This window comes from Topomyia yanbarensis, chromosome 3 (assembly GCF_030247195.1).
Source record: "Topomyia yanbarensis strain Yona2022 chromosome 3, ASM3024719v1, whole genome shotgun sequence".
NCBI classification, from domain to species: domain Eukaryota; kingdom Metazoa; phylum Arthropoda; class Insecta; order Diptera; family Culicidae; genus Topomyia; species Topomyia yanbarensis.
In genome coordinates this window covers 268,385,606-268,405,217 of record NC_080672.1, presented here as the reverse complement: position 1 = coordinate 268,405,217, position 19,612 = coordinate 268,385,606, and the positions used below count along the sequence as shown (strand labels likewise).

Genomic DNA, 19,612 nt, shown 5'->3' with positions numbered 1-19,612 from the left:
CCCGACTACATCCGGGGAACGTGCCATTTAAGCCAATATATTCTGATTCCTGATTCCTGAACTTGACCATATTTACATGTTATCACACGCGGCATAGAAAGGAAATAAAATCTTGTTTGAGTTTTATAGGTAATTATAAGTCTATCACTTTCACGAAACAAAATGGAAGACCAGAAGTCAATATGTGGTAAAATTATAGATTCATGCAATCAAAATGTATTACTAATTGCCAAATCATTTGTCAAACGACACGATATACTGTACTTTTTAGCAATCTTTTTGATGACATTATCGATGTGATATTTGAATGTTAATTTGTCATCAATGATTATTCCTAGATATTTCAATTCAATAACGTGATCAATAGTCTCACCATTAATTTAGACATTACCGTCAGGTCCAGTATTAGGAAAAGAGACATGCATTAAGTTTTAGAAAAAAATAACTTTTTTGAAATTGTAATCAACTAGCAAGAAAATGTAAGTCTTTGTTCAAATATGCTACGGCTTCACCTATATCATTAGCTGCAATTAACAGTACAGTGTAGTAAGTCACAACATCGTCAAACCCACGTCATGTCATTTATATACATAATAAATAAAGTTGGACATAAGACACAACCTTACGGCACTCCAAGAGGATTGCTGAGAGAACTAGACACAACCATTCGCGAAAGGATGTTGGTCATCTACATTTAAAGTCTTGTTTCACCTCGCTCGTTGGGATATACATGATTCGACTGTCTCAAAAGTTCTAGGAATGGATAACAGTGGACCACAAACCTCAGAAATCAGAGTATTTCGACGTAAAACTTGGTCAAAAAACTTGGTAATCATTTTAATCCAGAGCATCAAGAAACGATCCCGATCTAAAAAGTATGAGGGGCTGACGAACGCCATCAGAGTGCTGCTAAAATGCATGCCCGGAAACATTACACGACGCTGCTAATGAAATGCTGATGCTGCATAATCAGCCTTCATCAAAGCGGATTTTAAGCAGTATCCGTATAATTTTCTTTTGTTTCAATCCAATCAAATGTTCATCTGTCCCCTTTAATAACGGCAAAAATGTTGATTATTTTCAAAATCGACAACAATTGCGCTATCACAAATGCGTGTGAGATTAGATTACCCAGTGGCGTAGTAGCGGGGAGGGGGAAACCCCCCTTCCCCCCCCCCCCCCCCGAAATATTTTGGAGAAATTTGAAAAAATTGAATATGTTAAACAAAAATATGCCTAATATTTAAAATGAAATTCTCAATGTTTCATTTGCAAAAGTTATCTTGTGAAAATATTTCCTTGTAGTGAAAATTCGCTGCAGCCTCGACACCTACCTGTCGGCACGTTGTGGAGGCCAGCTCGACCTCCGAGGACCACAACAAGCGAGGAGCTAGGAGATTAATGGTTCACTAAACGGATATCGGTACCGAGAGAAATTTCGCCACATTCTGTAGCCCTTGACTGACGGCGAACATGGACTGGAGACTGTGCGAGAAGTATCCCCAGTGCGACCACCAGGCGATTCGCTACAGCATCGGCGAATGGAACCCTGCTGCAGCACGGTGAAGGACGGGCGGCAAGCTAAAGTAGAAGACGAAAGCCTTTAACGAAAACCTCTTTGTTGAGTTACTTCGGCGAACAACGAAATCAAGTACGTTGATAGGCTGATCTAACAAGACAATGTCACGAAAACTAGGGCCATGTAGTAGACGGCGCATGGGGTAACTAGGCCGAAAACCTGGACAAAATTATTTTCTGCTGTTCTATATATTATTTTGCAATTATAATTCAAGAGAAGCTTAAATATTTTATCTTGAGCACATTTTTCATAAAAAATCCACTTAACAGTGTGAAATTTGTTTTCTTCTAATATTTCTTCAAAAACTCAACCTAAATGAAACCATTGTGAATGGTAGCTATAGTAACATCAGTAGGACGATTTTCTAACAAATATAATTTTCTAAATTATATTTGTACATTGGAGACAATACATACATTACCTTGTTTTATTGATGACCATTCCAAAACTTCAATTTTCAAATTGCTCTCAAACCAACGGTCGGACGCGGTCGGATGAGTATCAACCTGCGATGGACTGACAATAGCCGATAGTTTCGAATGCTTTCAACCTTTTATCTTAATTTGACTTAATTTGATAACTTTTTCAATTACGAAATAGTACTAAAATCATAAAACAAACATTTACCTTTATTTGTCAAAACAAAATAGTTTGATTTTTTTTATTTCAATATATCCAGCATTAGAATAGTTAGAATAGGTCATTAGCAGGCGGGCTCAGAGCGCAAGATCGGAGAGTGAGTGTTCACGAATAAGATCGCCCCTAGTACTACAACCCTGGATAATAATCCTCTCAACATCTGATGGTCATCTCGCCTGTACTATCAGTATGTGGACATCGATCATCATGATAATCCGAAAAAGAACGAGAGACTGGATTGAGAGCTTACTACACATCGTGCGAAGGAAGATCACCGGCAGCACCATCTGCACCGTCGCCCGTGCTACTACCCCGGTGGGGTGATAAGGAAGGCTGATAAGAGCGTGATCGATACTCAACCCGAGATAAAACATCGCAGGAGAGCGATCCCGATCGTGCTGTACTGATCTGCTGATGACGTGCTTGGATCAGTTGCGGCAGTTGGAATTAAACCAGGTCACGGACTAGCACGGTTCACTCCGCTCGTCGGAATTTTAAATTGTATAGTCTTAAGTGTAATTTAGTCATAAGAATAAATTGCATGGAGTTTGTGTTCGCATAAATATATTGTTATTAAGAATAAAAGTGTTGTTCGGAAAGTAATCCGGTGGCCGTTTCAAAAGTGCGTTTGGTGTGGCTCCTGCGGAGAAACCCTTGTCCCTTTGGAAGGATTTGGCACTTGGAGTGACACAATTGGTTTTGCATGCTGGATGCATGCCCCTTTCCCCATCCACCTGAAGCTTCACCCGCTCGATGTTGGTTTTGGTGGATGCCTGCGCACCCGCTATCGAAGACCCTGCCAGGTAAAGGACTAGAACCCAACATTTTGGTCCTTCGAGCCGGATCCTGGACCATATTCGCATCCCGGTATTCCCAATCGTTAGCACAGGGCTGACGCTACTGGGTGACCCGACGCTTCAGGACGCCATCGCACTTTCAACAATAGGCTATTGAAATACTCCATCGCGCTTTGGGTTAGGCGTCGCTTGGGTTTGATACGCCATCGCGGTAGAGGTTGGCTTGGACTTTGCCACCTGCTGCTCGGAATTTGGTCGACATTTCTGCATGCTAAATCGCCAGTGGGTTATTGCATGATACTTACTGCATCGCCAGGACTACTTTTGGATCATCAATATTCGGATTTTCCTGGAACTGGAAAGCACCTTTCTCATCATATCCCTGGATCGCTGGACCGGCGCAACATTTTCCTTCCGAGGTAAATATTAAAAGTTCAGTGTATGTCCAGTCGAAGCAACCCACCAATATACTAACGCAAACATTCCGACGTTTCTCTGGCTACGTGACCAACATTTAAACGGCAAGGGAAGCCGATTCGCTAATCCTGGTTTGGCGCCATTGTCATCTGCTTTCGCCACTGTGCTGGTGGCAACCGAGGATCATCGAATTTCACGGAGATAATTCGGTGTTACACCATACTGCCCTGCTGATGTGCTGGGGGGATTTTTCGCTTGCATATCGTTTTCCCAAGGATCATCACAGCACTTAGTGACTTTCGACGCATTACGCTGCTGTACCAGCTGCAGTTTGCTGGACAAACCATTCATCGGATGATTTCTGGCAAGAAGAGGGAGCTTCACAACAGTTTTGCTTTGGTGAGTGAACATTTTAGTATACTGCCGAAGCTAGGATTACAGAAAATACACATTTTAATTGGAATTCCATCCTCTTCGACTTTGCCACCAATTTTACTGAGCCCTGATTGCCCGTTGGGCTATTCATATCTTCGATTGATTTCGGTTATTGGATCGATTGTCGGCGCCGGGTCTTTGGTGCCGCTGCTGGTTTCTCTGGGTGAGTTGCCACAGTATATGCCCGGCCGAAGTCGACCATATTTGGTTATTACACCACATCCTTTTCCTCTTCGCTGTTTTATATTTTGTTGTTCGAGCCTTTCCTGCATTTGGATCGCTTTGCTGAGCTTATATCGCCTGCAACAATTATCATTATTCTGAGAATTTTGAGGTGTCTTCGCTGGGATTTCTCGCCGCTGCTGGTTTCTCTGGGTGAGTTGCCACAGTATATGCCCGGCCGAAGCCGACATTTTGGATATTACACCAATCGCTTTCCTCTTTGCTTGCTGCCTAAACTTTCGATCGAGCATACCAGCTTTGGACAGTTTGCTGAACACCGCGAGGATTAATCACTGTACTGGAGTACAGTTACCTTTCTGTCGGGTAAAATAATACAGTATATGCCTAGCGAAGCTAGGTCACCTTGCAGAGCACTACACCGCCTCTCTTTCTTCCAATTTACTGTGACGAAATACCATGCCTGCTGCCGGCACTACAACTTCCAAGAAGCCACCGTCGATGAGGGCATTGACGGCCAGGATGAAGGAGATCCAATTGTCCTTCAATGACATCTGGCGGTTTGTGCAGGTGTTTAAGGAATCCCATACCGCTACTGATGTCGATGTACGCCTGTGTAAGTTAGACGAGCTTTGGGAAGGTTTCAGTGAAACTTTGGTTGAAATCTTTTCCCATGACGACTACAATGCTGAAGGGAACTCGTGGGAAAAGGAGCGTATGGAGTTCAGTGACCGGTACTACGAGGTTAAGTCCTTCCTTATGGACAAGGCCAAGGAGCTGCAGGAGCCGAATCTGCTGGAGCAGTCCCTCCGAGCTGGTGATTCGTCAATGCGGGGCGGTATCGATCATGTCCGCCTACCACAGATTAAGCTGCAGACATTTAACGGCGACATAGACGAATGGCTGAGTTTTCGGGACCTGTTTACCTCGCTCATCCACTGGAAGCCGGATCTTCCCGAAGTGGAGAAGTTCCACTACTTGAAGGGATGCTTACAAGGAGAACCCAAGAGTCTGATCGATCCGCTTCAGATTACTAAGGCCAACTATCAGGTGGCATGGGACTTGTTGTTGAAGCGGTACAACAACAGTAAGCAGCTGAAGAAACGGCAGGTGCAAGCCCTCTTCAACCTTTCCACCCTTCCTAAGGAATCCGTTACCGATCTGCACGTTCTCATTGAAGGTTTTGAGAGAATTGTGCAGACTCTTGACCAGATCATTCAGTCAGCCGACTACAAGGATCTTCTGCTGGTCAACATCCTCACTACACGATTGGATCCGGTCACTCGGAGGGGTTGGGAAGAGTTCTCAGCTATGAAGGAGACAGATACACTTGCAGATCTGTTTGACTTCTTGCGGCGTAGACTCCAGGTTTTGGATTGCTTGCCAACCAAGTCTGCTGACACTAGGGGTGCTCAGCAGCAGCAGCAGCAAATTCAAGCGAAGCAAAGGCTTCCACCAGTGAAGACAAGTTATAGTTCAACCCATATGTCTGGAGGACGTTGTGTAGCTTGCTCATCAAATCATCCGCTTTACCAGTGCAGTGCATTCCAGCGCATGGAAGTTACGGAGAGGGACGGCCTTTTGAAAACTCATTCCCTCTGCCGGAATTGCTTCAGAACGGGACACCAAGCAAAAGAGTGCCAATCCAAATACTCTTGCCGGAGCTGCAAGGGTCGGCATCATACTCTTGTGTGCTTTAAGTCAGAAAGGGATACGGATAAGGACACGAAGGTTGCGGCAGTTGCTAGGGGCAACAAGCCTTCTGTTCCCACTGAATCATCAAATACTTCATCCCAAGTGGCTAATGTGGCAGCCACAGAAGTTTGGTTGCTGGTGCGGCTCACCAGTATTCATCCCAGGTTCTTCTGGCTACAGCAGTCGTCGTGATCGAGGACGACGATGGCAATCGGTTCCCGGCGCGTGCGCTGTTAGATTCGGGATCGGAAAGCAACTTCGTGACTGAGCGATTAAGTCAGCGCATGAAGGTAACTCGAAATCGAGTGGATATTTCTGTCGTCGGAATTGGACAAGCAGCTACCAAGGTCAAACACAGGATACAAGCGGTTTTACGGTCCCGGGTTTCTCAATACTCAAGAGAGTTGAGCTTCCTAATCCTTCCTAAGGTAACGGTAAACCTTCCAACCATCACTATCAACACCGATAAGTGGGCAATTCCGGACAATATCCAGTTGGCAGATCCTGCATTTTTCGAATCTAAGGTGGTGGATCTTGTACTCGGGATCGAAGCGTTTTTCGATTTCTTCGAAACCGGAAGGAGAATTTCCCTGGGGGAACAATTACCGACTCTTAATGATTCCGTATTCGGCTGGGTCGTATGCGGAGGATTTTCGGTTCCTAGTCGATCACTGCACATCAACTGCAATATGTCGACAACGGAGGATTTGGACACGTTGATGTCTCGATTTTGGTCATGTGAGGAAGTCGAGTCTGGCAACACATTTTCGCTGGAAGAGAAACGCTGCGAAGAGTTGTTTCTGAACACTGTTAAAAGGGATGAAACCGGTCGGTACACAGTCTCCCTACCTAAGGATGAAGACGCTATCTTAAGGTTGGGCGAGTCAAGGGACATCGCATTCCGACGTCTTCAGGGAACCGAGCGTAGGTTGGCTAGCGACGAAAATCTACAGAAGCAGTATACTGATTTTATGGAGGAGTACCTGCATCTAGGTCATATGCGGAAGGTCGAAGAAGTTGCTACAGATTCGGTTAAACGGTGCTATTTGCCACACCATCCAGGGTTAAAGGATTCCAGTACCACTACAAAGGTACGGGTGGTATTCGACGCTTCCTGCAAGACTTCTTCCGGACTATCATTAAACGACGTGTTACTGGTGGGGCCGGTGATACAGGAGGACCTCCGTTCCATTATCCTACGCAGTCGGACAAAACAAATCATGCTCGTGTCCGACGTGGAAAAGATGTTCCGACAAATCAACGTTTGCCCAGAAGATCGACCGTTGCAGTGTATTCTCTGGCGCAACTCGCCTGCCGAGGAGATATCCACCTACGAGCTCAACACGGTAACATACGGTACTAAGCCAGCTCCATTTTTGGCCACCAGAACGCTAAAACAATTAGCGCTAGATGAGGAGGACCGGTATCCACTAGCGGCCAAGGCAGCCATCGAGGATACCTATATGGATGACGTCATCACAGGAGCAGACGAGGTAAAAACTGCAATTGATCTGCGAGTGCAGCTAGAAGCAATGATGTCAAATGGAGGATTTCGTCTACGGAAGTGGGCGTCGAACTGTCCCGACGTACTGAACGGAATCAAGGAGGAATAGCTTGCCATCCGATCACCTGAAGGCATTGTTTTGGATCCAGATCCTTCGATAAAAACCTTGGGACTGACCTGGATGCCAGTAACCGACACACTTAGGTTTCAGTTCACCATCCCCAATTTGAACACAGAAGTTCCTCTTACCAAACGGTGCGTGCTTTCGGTGATTGCTACACTGTTCGACCCATTAGGCCTGTTGGGCGCTGCTATCACTACAGCGAAGATCTTCATGCAGCTGCTGTGGACGTTGCGAGACGAAAATGACCAACGACTAGATTGGGACCAGCCGTTACCTCCAACGGTGGGTGAGGCCTGGAGAAGGTATCACGAGCAACTTCCACTGTTCAATGAAATCCGTATCGACAGCTGTGTTATCATCACAGACGCGGTATCTGTGGAGATCCATTGTTTTTCGGATGCCTCGGAGAAGGCATACGGAGCATGTCTGTATCTCAGGAGTGAGAATGCAGTCGGGGAGGTAAAGGTTAGGCTTTTGACCTCAAAATCAAAGGTTGCCCCCTTAAAATGTCAGACGATTCCTCGGCTGGAGTTGTGTGGTGCACTTTTAGCAGCACAACTCTACGAAAAGGTGGATGAGTCAATAAAAATCACGGTAAAATCCTATTTCTGGACGGATTCAACCTGTGTCCTGCGTTGGCTTGCGGCTAATCCAACGACCTGGACCACCTTCGTCGCCAACCGAGTGGCAAAAATACAGTCCATTACACAAGGATCAAGATGGAGTCACGTACCTGGTATCCAGAATCCGGCAGATCTTATTTCGAGAGGGATTTCGCCAAATGACATCGTTCTGAATACGTTTTGGTGGCAAGGACCGAGCTGGTTAGAGAAGACGGAAGAGCATAGGCCTCTCTTACCAGACAATCTACCGACAGATGAGGGAGACGAGGAGAAACGACACACGGTGCTAGCTGGAACGGTTTCAACAATCGCTGAATTCAACCAATTATACATTGGCAAATTTTCGTCGTACAGTGACCTTCTTCGTCGAACTGCCTACTGGCTGCGTCTGATTAAACTTCTACGAACCCCGCGGAAGGATAGAAAAGCCCCTACGTTTCTGTCTACTGAAGAGTTAAAGAAGGCGGAAAACACTCTGGTTCGATTGGTTCAGAGGGAGGTGTTCGTTGAGGAATGGAAGGCGCTCTCCAAGGAAAATGCGGTTTCCAAGAGCTCGCCGCTTCGATGGTTTAATCCGTTTGTCTCCCATGACCAATTGATCAGACTTGGCGGTCGTTTAAAGCATTCGATGGAGTCTGAAAACACCAAACATCCGGCCGTTTTACCCACTCGGCATATATTTACACGCTTGCTGTTACGGTATTACCATGAACGACTTCTGCACGCTGGACCACAGTTGCTGTTGGGAGTTGTTAGGCTTCGATTTTGGCCACTGGGAGGCAGGAGTGTAGTTCGACACATTATCCATCAGTGTCAGATATGTTTCCGATCGAAACCATCGACCGTACAGCAGTTCATGGGGGATCTACCAGCTTCACGGGTCACCGTATCCCGTCCATTTTCTCGCACAGGTGTCGACTACTTTGGACCCCTCTATGTGAGACCAGCTCCTAGGCGAACGGCAGTTAAGGCTTACGTTGCTATATTCGTGTGTCTGTGTACCAAGGCAGTGCACCTCGAATTGGTCACAGATTTATCCACAGATCGGTTTCTACAGGCTCTACGGCGTTTTGTTGCCAGAAGAGGACGGTGTACAGATATATAATCCGACAATGGCACTAACTTTGTCGGTGCTCGTAATAAACTACAAGATTTCCTACGATTGCTTAAAGACAGCCATCATAACGACGTTGTGTCCAAGCAATTAGCCAAGGAAGGGATGCAATGGCACTTTAACCCACCGAGTGCACCACATTTTGGCGGTATTTGGGAGGCCGCAGTCCGATCTGCAAAAAATCATCTACTAAAGGTGGTAGGCGAAACTCCAGTATCCCCAGAGGACATGAACACGCTACTAGTCCAAGTTGAAGGATGCCTGAATTCTCGCCCACTTACACCCATGTCTGATGACCCGAACGATCTGCAGCCGTTAACCCCTGCACATTTCCTGGTTGGAGAATCTCTTCAGGCTGTCCCCGATCCAGATTTAACAGTAGTTCCCATGAATCGTCTCACCCAATGGCAATTAACCCAGCAGAGACTGCAGAATTTCTGGAAAAGGTGGCGCAGAGAATATCTGTGTCAACTTCAAGGCAGAACCAAACGATGGAAACCGGCTGTTCGTATCGACATTGGAAAACTAGTTGTCATACAAGATGATAATCAACCTCCAATGCGATGGAAAATGGGTAGAATCGTGCAAACTCACCCTGGTGGCGATGGAACCGTGCGAGTAGTCACACTGAAAACCGCTACTGGTATGCTAACTCGTCCGGTCGAAAAGCTTTGCCTGCTACCCACTTCGGATGACAACGATGACATACAGCCAACAGAAGTCCACAATCAGCAATCCTAGCACCCTTTCCCTATTCCTGTCCTACCGAAGAGGATTTTTTTTTTATTTTTCAGAAATCTACGATATTTCTGGGTGGGTGAGGATGTTCACGAATAAGATCGCCCCTAGTACTACAACCCTGGATAATAATCCTCTCAACATCTGATGGTCATCTCGCCTGTACTATCAGTATGTGGACATCGATCATCATGATAATCCGAAAAAGAACGAGAGACTGGATTGAGAGCTTACTACACATCGTGCGAAGGAAGATCACCGGCAGCACCATCTGCACCGTCGCCCGTGCTACTACCCCGGTGGGGTGATAAGGAAGGCTGATAAGAGCGTGATCGATACTCAACCCGAGATAAAACATCGCAGGAGAGCGATCCCGATCGTGCTGTACTGGTCTGCTGATGACGTGCTCGGATCAGTTGCGGCAGTTGGAATTAAACCAGGTCACGGACTAGCACGGTTCACTCCGCTCGTCGGAATTTTAAATTGTATAGTCTTAAGTGTAATTTAGTCATAAGAATAAATTGCATGGAGTTTGTGTTCGCATAAATATATTGTTATTAAGAATAAAAGTGTTGTTCGGAAAGTAATCCGGTGGCCGTTTTAAAAGTGCGTTTGGTGTGGTTCCTGCGGAGAAACCCTTGTCCCTTTCGAAGGATTTGGCACTTGGAGTGACACAATTGGTTTTGCATGCTGGATGCATGCCCCTTTCCCCATCCACCTGAAGCTTCACCCGCTCGATGTTGGTTTTGGTGATTGCCTGCGCACCCGCTATCGAAGACCCTGCCAGGTAAAGGACTAAAACCCAACAGTGAGAAAGAAGCGCAAGCGACGTATCTAGAAGGTAGTGACTCTTTAAAACGGAAGATCAAGCTTAGCAAGCCAATTGCCATAAGTAGCTGTGCTGAGAAACAAACGCCAATCCCTGGGGGACGCGTACTGATTCGTCATGACGAAGACGAGGGTCCGTCGACACCGGCTGAAATATGCCCGGGTAAGCTAAAGATAATCGTTGAGGGTCTCTTCCCGAATCACGATTCAACTACCTGGTCACCGACACCGTACGGCGAAGAAGAAGGAGGCAACACAGTCGAGTGGCAAGTGACTAACGACGAGCTCAAAGACGCGTCGATGTGACTAAAATCAAAGAAAACCCCCGGTCCGGATGGAATACCAACCGTGGCGCTGAAAGCTGCGATCCTGGCATATCCGGACATGTTCAGGATGCTACTGCTGAAGTCTTTAGACGATGGTAATCCCCGAAATGAGAAAGGTGCAGAATCTGATGTTGCTGCCAAAGTCAGGGAAGTCACCGGGCCATCCAGCCCCGAATAGACCAAATCCGCAGCGTGGCATAAAAGAATGAGCCAGATCCTGAAGAGCTACTTCCAGAGTAGAACACTGCTGTACCAGACGAACAAAAGGGCAGAAGGCACTGCGAGTCGCAGCGGGCGTTACTCAGGGCTCCATTCTCTGTCCAACACTTTTGAATGGGATTTACGATGCACTGATAATATCAATTCGTAAATATAATGAAATCTATCATGCAATGCACGAATTCATTCGTCGTTTTCTGCAACGAAGTATTTTCGTGCATTGTAAATAGTAAGTTTCGTTCATTTTATGAACAAGAATGGCCGTATGGTGAACGAAAGCTTTCGTAAATTTTACACATTTAATGTACACTGCACGAATGTTATCGTTGATAACTACATTATTTTTCGTGAACAGGGTTGCCACTATTTTTCAAAGAAAATCTGGCAGTTCAGCTAAAAATGTCTGGCAAAATCTGGCACTTGACAGCGACCTAAAAGTCATTGAAATTAGGCATACATTTTAGTTTTCATAGAATCGATTTTTGTAAAATGTGGGACATAATTACCCAAATGTCCAAAATGTGTATGTAGCAGCTTCTAAAACTTAAAAATCTGGCAGAATGAGAGATTTCTCTTTTTGTCTGGAAGCTGCCAAAACCTCTGGCTGTGCCAGATAAATCTGGCATAATGGCATCCCTGTTCGTGAATGAAATGAAATGTTTTGTTTATTTTAATAATCGTTTGTGTATATTACGAACGATTTCGTTGGTCGCACGAATTCTTTTCGTTTATCTTAGAAAAGTTTTCGTATTTATTAGTCTCTTATTGTTTTCAGTCGATCTTTTGGGATCGAAGTTTGACAATATCGTTTTTTTTATTTAAAAAAATCGATGTGACCAAATCGATTTTATTGTGGTACGAAGAAATGGCCGCTTGATGAACGAAAGTTTTCGTAAATTTTACTTATATAGTTTACATTGCACGAAAGTTATCGACATTATTTTTCGTGAAAGAAACGAAATGTTTCGTTTATTTTAATAAACGTTTATGTATATTACAAACGATTTCGTTGGTCGCATTCGATCTTTTAGGATCGATGTTTGACAGCACCGATATCGTTCCGGCAGAGAAAAATTCAAAATTATTCATACAAAATCAACGAGCAGTTCGCGACGGCTCAACTGATTCTGTACTGCTCCAGATTCTGAATCAACTGGAAGTGAAAGAGGTTCAGGAAATCTGCCGGCAACCGGCGGACACGGATACGACTACTAAATAGACAATAACAATTATCTGACGTATAGCAACAATTGCTCCATATTGCTCTTTTGATGTGGACGGTTTGACGAATGGTGCTCGTAAATATTATAAAGATATTCGTATATAACAGCGAACGACTCGTTTGCTGAATGAAGCTGTTGCGCAATAAGCCAACGAAAGTCATTTCGCGGTTTTCACGAAAAACTCGCAATAAAAAATAAAAGTGTTTCGATAGAACTACGAACGATTCATCATATGTAGGAAAAAATCGTATATTTTATGAAAGTTGTTTGTACGAAATTAATTCCTAGCGATTTACGAATATATTCTATCAGTGTGGGGTCTTAACACTGCGGCTATCCAGAAAAGTGAAAACCGTTGGTTTCGTGGACGATGTGTCACTAACGGTGAGACACTTGAAGAAATGGGGGTGTCGGTGACGGATACAATCTATGCGATCGAGAGCTGGATGAACAGGAAGACGGATTTGTTGTTGGACAGCAACTGCAAAGCGGTTCAGCGGATACAGATCACCATCGAAGGGCATGTGAATGCATCGAAGCGTGCACTGAAACAATTGGGAGTGATAATCGACGACTGATTGAGCTTTAACAACCACGTTGATTACACATGCGAAATGTCGGGTCTTTATCTAGTGTTTCGTCATCGATACTGCGATATGGGGCTCCTGCTTGGGGTGGGGCGCTGAAAACCAAGTGAAACCGCGAAAAGCTGTACTGGACGCTTCGACTGCTGGTCGTATGAGTTGCGATTGCGTACCGGAGGCAGTATGCCTTGACGCCGAGATGATCCCCATCTGCATTACCCTGACGGAGGATATCAAGAGCTACAATCAATGAAACGTCAGAAACGTGAGGAAGATGATGAGTATCGATTCGATGGTGACGTAGCAGCAGGAATGGGATAATACGGAGAAAGGAAAGTGGATCTACCGGCTCATCCAAACCTGTCGACGTGGGTCAATAGAGAGCACGGAGAGATGACCTTCCACCTGAAACAGCTCTTACCGAGCCACGGCTGCTTAAGGAGTATCTTCATCGGTGTGGGTACGCAACGTCAACACTGTGCCTGGAGTGTGTGAACATCGAGGAGACACCGGAGCGTCTTTGAATGTCCGAGTTTTGAAGTCTTTGAATGTCCGAGGAGAGTCTTTGAATGTCCGAGGTTTGAAGTGACGTGCAGGGAGCTACTTAAAACGGAAGGACCGGACATCAACCCGAATAATGTAGCCTACAGAATGACAAGCCTCGTAAGGACGTGTAACGCAGTAAACAGAGATATGATGTAGATCAGTGATTCTCACCCTGGGGTCCGTGGGCCCCTTGGGGGCCGCGAAGTCATTGCTGGGAGTCCGCAAAGAAAAAAAAAATTTTCCGAGTGCATATTGAAATTTCAAATCTTGTTTCCTAACAAATTGAAAATAACATATTGATAGCATACAAAATTGATGTTTATCTGTGGGGGACCGCAGCAACCCAGTGTGATATCTAAGGGGTACGTGGTACGAAAAAGGTTGAGAACCGTTGATGTAGATCATGACCGTCTTACAGCGGAATGGACATCGAACAACGGTTTCGGGAGAGCAATCACCGCCAGGGAACTCTCCGCAGGTATAAGCTAGATCCACCGCCGAGGACTAGTCGAGTAGACTGCAACAGAGCAGCGAGTATGAGTCGTCGAAACGCCAGCGAACTGGACGTCACGCTCCATTCGGAATGAATAGCCAGAACGACCACGGCACCCCACCGGTTGTTCCGATAGAAAAATAGCGAAAACTAAAGAAGAATCGATATTGGGAAAACTTTTTTCGCCAGGGAACTCTCCGTTAGCGTAAGCTAGATTCACCGCTGGGGACTAGACTGAGTAGACAGCGACGAAACACCACTAGTCATCGGCGGGTCATCGGCGCACCAGTGCACCGGATACCCTGCTTCATCAGAATCGCCGAACTGACCTCGGCACCTAGCTGATGAGCTCGATCTCGGGAGAACTTCTCTCGCCGGGGAATTCTCTGTCGGAGTAGGTCAGGTCCATCGTCGGGGACCAGACCGAGTTGTTCGCGAACAAGTTGAGGACTGAATGGACCATCAAGGAAGTAGTGCTAAATGGCCCAAGAAGAGAACTAAATGGTTTAAAGGAGTTGCGGTGCTAAATGGCACCGGTTACGGAGCCAAAGGGCTCAAGAAGTTGTAGTACTGAAACCAAATAAGAATCGGTATCGGGAGAACTTCTTTCGTCTGGGACCTCTCCGTCAGCTTACAGTCAGGTTCACCGCCGGGAACGAGACCGCGACGATACACCACCAGTCGCGCCGGGGTTCCAGCAAACCCCTACTTTACCGGAATCGCCGAACTGACAGCACCTGGCTGGTTGGCTCGAACTTCTCTCGCCGAGGAACTTTTCGTCGGAGTAGGCTAGATCTATCGTCGGGGACTAGACCGAGTAGTTCGCGAACCAGTCGGAAGCTCAGCGAGGAAGTGGTACTGAATGGCACAAGGGAACTGAAGGGCTCAGTAAATTAGACAGTCTGAAGTTTGCCGCCCAGATTGTCCTCGTAGGGGAAGAGCATTAATTCTATACCAACAACCAGCTTTCCTATCTTGACTACCCAAACCCGTTCCCTGAGTAGGTTTTTGAACATTTTTTCCTGCTCACAAAGTTTTTGAACATTTTTTCATATATATACAAAAAAAATTTCATACACCCCCCCCCCCCGAATATTTTTCTTACTACGCCACTGAGATTACCGATAGAGATAAGATACACACAAAAATGCTCGACTATCTCCACATCGTTCCGAATTCATCTCCTCAGTAATTGACATACGTTTGACAGCATTACATTTCCATTGGCTTGTTAACCCAAATCATGTTTCGATTTCGCTAGATTCTCTCAGAATTAGATCTGCTCTACCTGGACGACAGCCGTTACCAGTCGTTTTATGTGAACATAAGTTATTCTTGCTAACCCACCGAAATTGTACGAATCGATAGTACCACAAATGTTATTTGTTTATATAAATTATTTTATTATTTTATACAATATTGTACATTGAATAATTATTCCATACATGAAATCATAATAAATTTGAGTTCCTATCAAACTAGTTAATTTCGTTATACTTAATCAACAGAATTATTAAAAGGGCACAAATCTATATGCAGCCATTTTTTTCTGGCCTGCTAGAGACTCGACAAATAACGCCGTTCGAGGTGCTAAATAAATTACGGAGATTCCACCATTGCCTCTGATGTCTCGTCTTCTCTTGCGGGAAGAAGTAAATAAAATCTAATTTTTGGTATCGTCGATGGACCGTTCTACGTCAAGCACTATGTCATGTCAAGCGGGGTTTGTTTAATTCCTACCTCCTATTTTAGAAGCCTTCCTTGCTGGCCATCAAACAGCCACTTCAATTTCAATCATTTTGATTTCTTGTTTACAGTTTTTTAGTATATAAGAAAGGAACTTATTCATCTCGCTGGCGTTTCCAGAGCAAACTTAAAAACTATATTATATTTACAATCATTTCACTACTATTGATTAGCTGCTTGTTGTCAATCTCAGTTTTTTTTTCGCTGGCAATTTTGGACTTAACATTAGTTTTATAAATAGGCAAAAATTAAAATGTCAACACCCAAAACGTACCCGGTAAGATTCGCTTACATTAATGCAATAAATACGAGCGAAAATTGCAAGCGTTCTGGTAATGTGCGAAAATTGCAAGAAGCTTGCTTGCATGCAATGCAAGAAACAGAAAAACCTAATTTTGCCTATGTATTAGCGATGTATGTGTATTGGTGACCAATATGCGTTAGAAAAAAAGACTGTTGGCATTGAAAAATGAATCCTGCACAAACAGATCACTAAGCAATGCTTTATCCACCCAACCATACTACCAGATAGTAATAAGTGGATAAAAGCCATATATAAACAATTAGATGATTTCACGATTAATGAAAAAAGTAAAACAAGCAGCCAGATTTAAACTCAGGCCTTTCCGCATCATAGCGCTAACTATAAGCACTGATCTGTCCTTACACATATGGACAGGACGTTAAAACTCGTACAATTGTCACATCCGCAATTTGATGCCGTCTCGTGTGTAATGAATAAACCACACAACTGCGTTTGATGATGTTGGTGAGGAATGAATAAAAAGTAGACGGAAAATAAAAACTCGCCGTGCGTTGCTATACCAACCAGCATAGGCATGTGTATGTGGTGGTAATCCTTTGACAGTGTGTTGAAGAAACGTATGTACGTATAGCGAGAGATGAAGTGATTTTATATGCTTGCAACAATTGCAAGCGGCTTTAACTGCAAAATTGCAAGCGATGCTAACATTATTTGCAAGTGATTGTCGCTTGCAATAATTGCAAGAGATTTTTGTTTTGGGTGAAAAGATTCGTTTAAACATATATAAGATCTCACGCACAATTGTACTGGCAGCAGCTATTCTAACGTTGTATTAGTTTTCAACTATTGCGCACAATATCTCTGATAATCTTCGTCCGTTCTCTCTATGAGAGACGCTATCTTCATTTTGTCTATATAACATATCACATTAAATCTCTTAGCTATTCGTTTTATCGCGTGTCTGTTCGAAGGCTTCCGTTTCTGCATGTTACTTCCAACAAAATCTGAGCACATAGACTAAAGAAACAGAAACTTTTCGTTCAGGCACCATCAGTTATGCCTGCTTTGAGGTTACAGTTGAATTGGAAGTAATGATTCTAAGCATTTGAGCTGAGGTCTCATACTGTTTCCGCTTTAAGGCTCACTGAACATTTATTTGACAGGTCAGTCTGGCCCAAACGTCAATCATAGTTAGTGGAATTAGGGAGCATGGTAATGTTTCTACATATTGAACGACAACGGTTTGATGTTAGCCACTGAGCTCATTCGTCTGACACGGCCCATCATCTTGCGTTCGATATCCTCCAGCGATTTTCCCTGAGTCTCCGGCACGTACAATATCACAAATACCAAACCCACGCAGCATACCGAGCCGAACAGCCAGAAGGCTCCGTGCGTTCCGATGGAGGCTGTGCAAAAATGATAACGTTATTAATCAGTTCTTTTGGCACACCTATATTCAACAACTTACCAATGACATCGGCGAATGTCTTCGTGACGACAAATGTGCAGGACCAATTGAAAGCGGTAGCAACCGAAGCCGCCGATCCGCGGATTTTTCCGGGCAAGATTTCGCCCATCATTAACCACGGAATTGGACCAAATCCGAGCGAGAAGCCGAGCACAAAAATAACGAAAGAAGCCAGCGGCAGCCAACCGACTTCTGAAACATCTTGTCCAGTGTTTTTAGCGTAGAAGAAGCCACCCAACGTCATTAGCGTAATAATCATGGCAACATCTGAGATGTAAAGAAGCATCTTTCTACCCAGCCTGTCAATTAGCATGGTAGCGATGAAGGTCGCAATAAAGTTCACTACACCGACAATGATCGTGCACAGATTTTCGTCTATGGTTGATCCTGCATCTTGGAAGATCTGCACCGTGTAGAAGATAACGGCATTAATACCAGACAGCTGTTGGAAGAACATCAAACCAAGCGAAATAAGAAGCGGTTTCAGGTTAGACTTTTTCAACAGATCCAGCATAGCGCTTTTCGATGCATGCCGTTCAGCATCCTGATGAGATTTGATGATACCCTTCAACTCGGGATCAATATCAGCTTTCTTGCCACGAAGCCACTGTAGAGCTGTCCGAGCACGGTCATCACGACCTCGTGAAACGTACCAGCGAGGCGTTTCCGGAATCAAGAACATCAGAATCAGGAATGGTACCGGTAGTGCGGCTCCTAGGAATGCCAGTTCTGACCAATCCATGTACTTTCCAGCAACAAAACACAACAGAATTCCGATATTACCGAACGCAGTTGGTAGTAAACCCAACGTACCTCGTACCTCAGGTTGTACCGTTTCACCCAGGTAGACTGGAAGGGAAAGCGATGCCACACCAACCGAGAATCCAGATAAAGCACGACCTGCAATAGTAATCAAACGTTAGATTCCAAACATTTTCGAACAAGGTTCTGCTTCTTACCAACTAAAACCATCGCCACATGGTTAGCACAAGCAATCAATAACCACGAGATGATAAACGGAGTGGCCGTTGCCAGGATTGTATTCTTCCTACCGAGGTACTCGATTAACGGTCCACCAAGGATACCACCGGCAAGACCAGCCAAGGGCATAATTCCGCCGACCCATGAACCCTGTAATCGTGATAAAAAAAAAGTATAAGTAACTGCAACAGTAAACAACACAGAGTAATCAAACATCCTAAGCGGTAGGGTGTAAGCTGAGGGTATGACTGAGCCACGTTTAAATGACAAACAATCGACACTTTAATCGAAACAAGGAACGCATCCTTGAGGCGATTTTGTAAGTGTTGCTGTCGTATATGATGCTGCGGAAGTTTATTTTTAGAGAGCTCGCAGCAAAAAAACACATTGGTGTTTTGGTTTATTTTTCGTTGTGCTAATGACGTAGAACGGAACGAATTTCAGTGATTGGCTTGTTCTATGCTGAGCTGGCGGTTTGATACCGTCTTAAGCGAAATTCAGTGATTGTAGACCAAGTAATCATAGAAATACGCTGGCTAATGAAGTTAATAAGGGGTTGTTTAACCCATCTTATTTTGTTGTATTCCTGTAGTACATAAATGTGTTATTTGTGGCGTCATTTTTTACCACTGTAACATTCTATAGTCAAGAGCTTTTTCCAGTGTGGGTAATTTTAAAACTCATTTTTTTATATTTCTCTCTGAGTTCATGTTGACTAAGGAATCCTTCAAATTTCCTTCCTAAATCTATTGCATCCTGGCGATTGCTTTTATTGCTCCTCCCAAAAAGACCGTTCATAAACTTCGACGTTCATTTCGAACGTTAGAGTCTTGCTAGAAAAGAATAATAATGGCTTTAGGTATTGGTCGAAAGGTTGAAATGTTGCCCTGTGTATTCGATATTCGGTTGTCGCATCGCGCATTGATAAAATTTATTGAACTATACATCATTCGCCCGTCTCAAAGCTCCTCTAACGGTTCCCGAAATTGACATCAACAAGTCAGAATGAAAAGTGCCCAAAAGCGACAGATCGCTGATTGCTCAAATCAAATGGAATCCAAACATTTCGACGCGAGACTCTACCA

General features: G+C 44.5%; 2 protein-coding genes across 4 annotated transcripts in view; one reads left to right on the top strand and one right to left on the bottom strand.

Moving 5' to 3' along the window:
* The window catches only part of LOC131693174 (RING-box protein 2), a 159,951-nt gene that overhangs the window by 6,054 nt on the left and 134,285 nt on the right, over nucleotides 1-19,612 (top strand). The window lies entirely within an intron of this gene.
* The window catches only part of LOC131693172 (facilitated trehalose transporter Tret1), a 50,604-nt gene continuing 46,435 nt past the window's right edge, over nucleotides 15,444-19,612 (bottom strand). For all 3 annotated transcript variants that reach the window (XM_058980787.1, XM_058980788.1, XM_058980789.1), the window contains 3 exons: nucleotides 18,506-18,677; nucleotides 17,547-18,446; nucleotides 15,444-17,484 (listed from right to left, as the gene is read on the bottom strand). In XM_058980787.1, coding sequence (XP_058836770.1) covers nucleotides 17,297-17,484; nucleotides 17,547-18,446; nucleotides 18,506-18,677 — 1,260 coding nt within the window. In that variant the 3' untranslated portion in view covers nucleotides 15,444-17,296. The remainder of the gene's footprint in view (nucleotides 17,485-17,546; nucleotides 18,447-18,505; nucleotides 18,678-19,612) is intronic.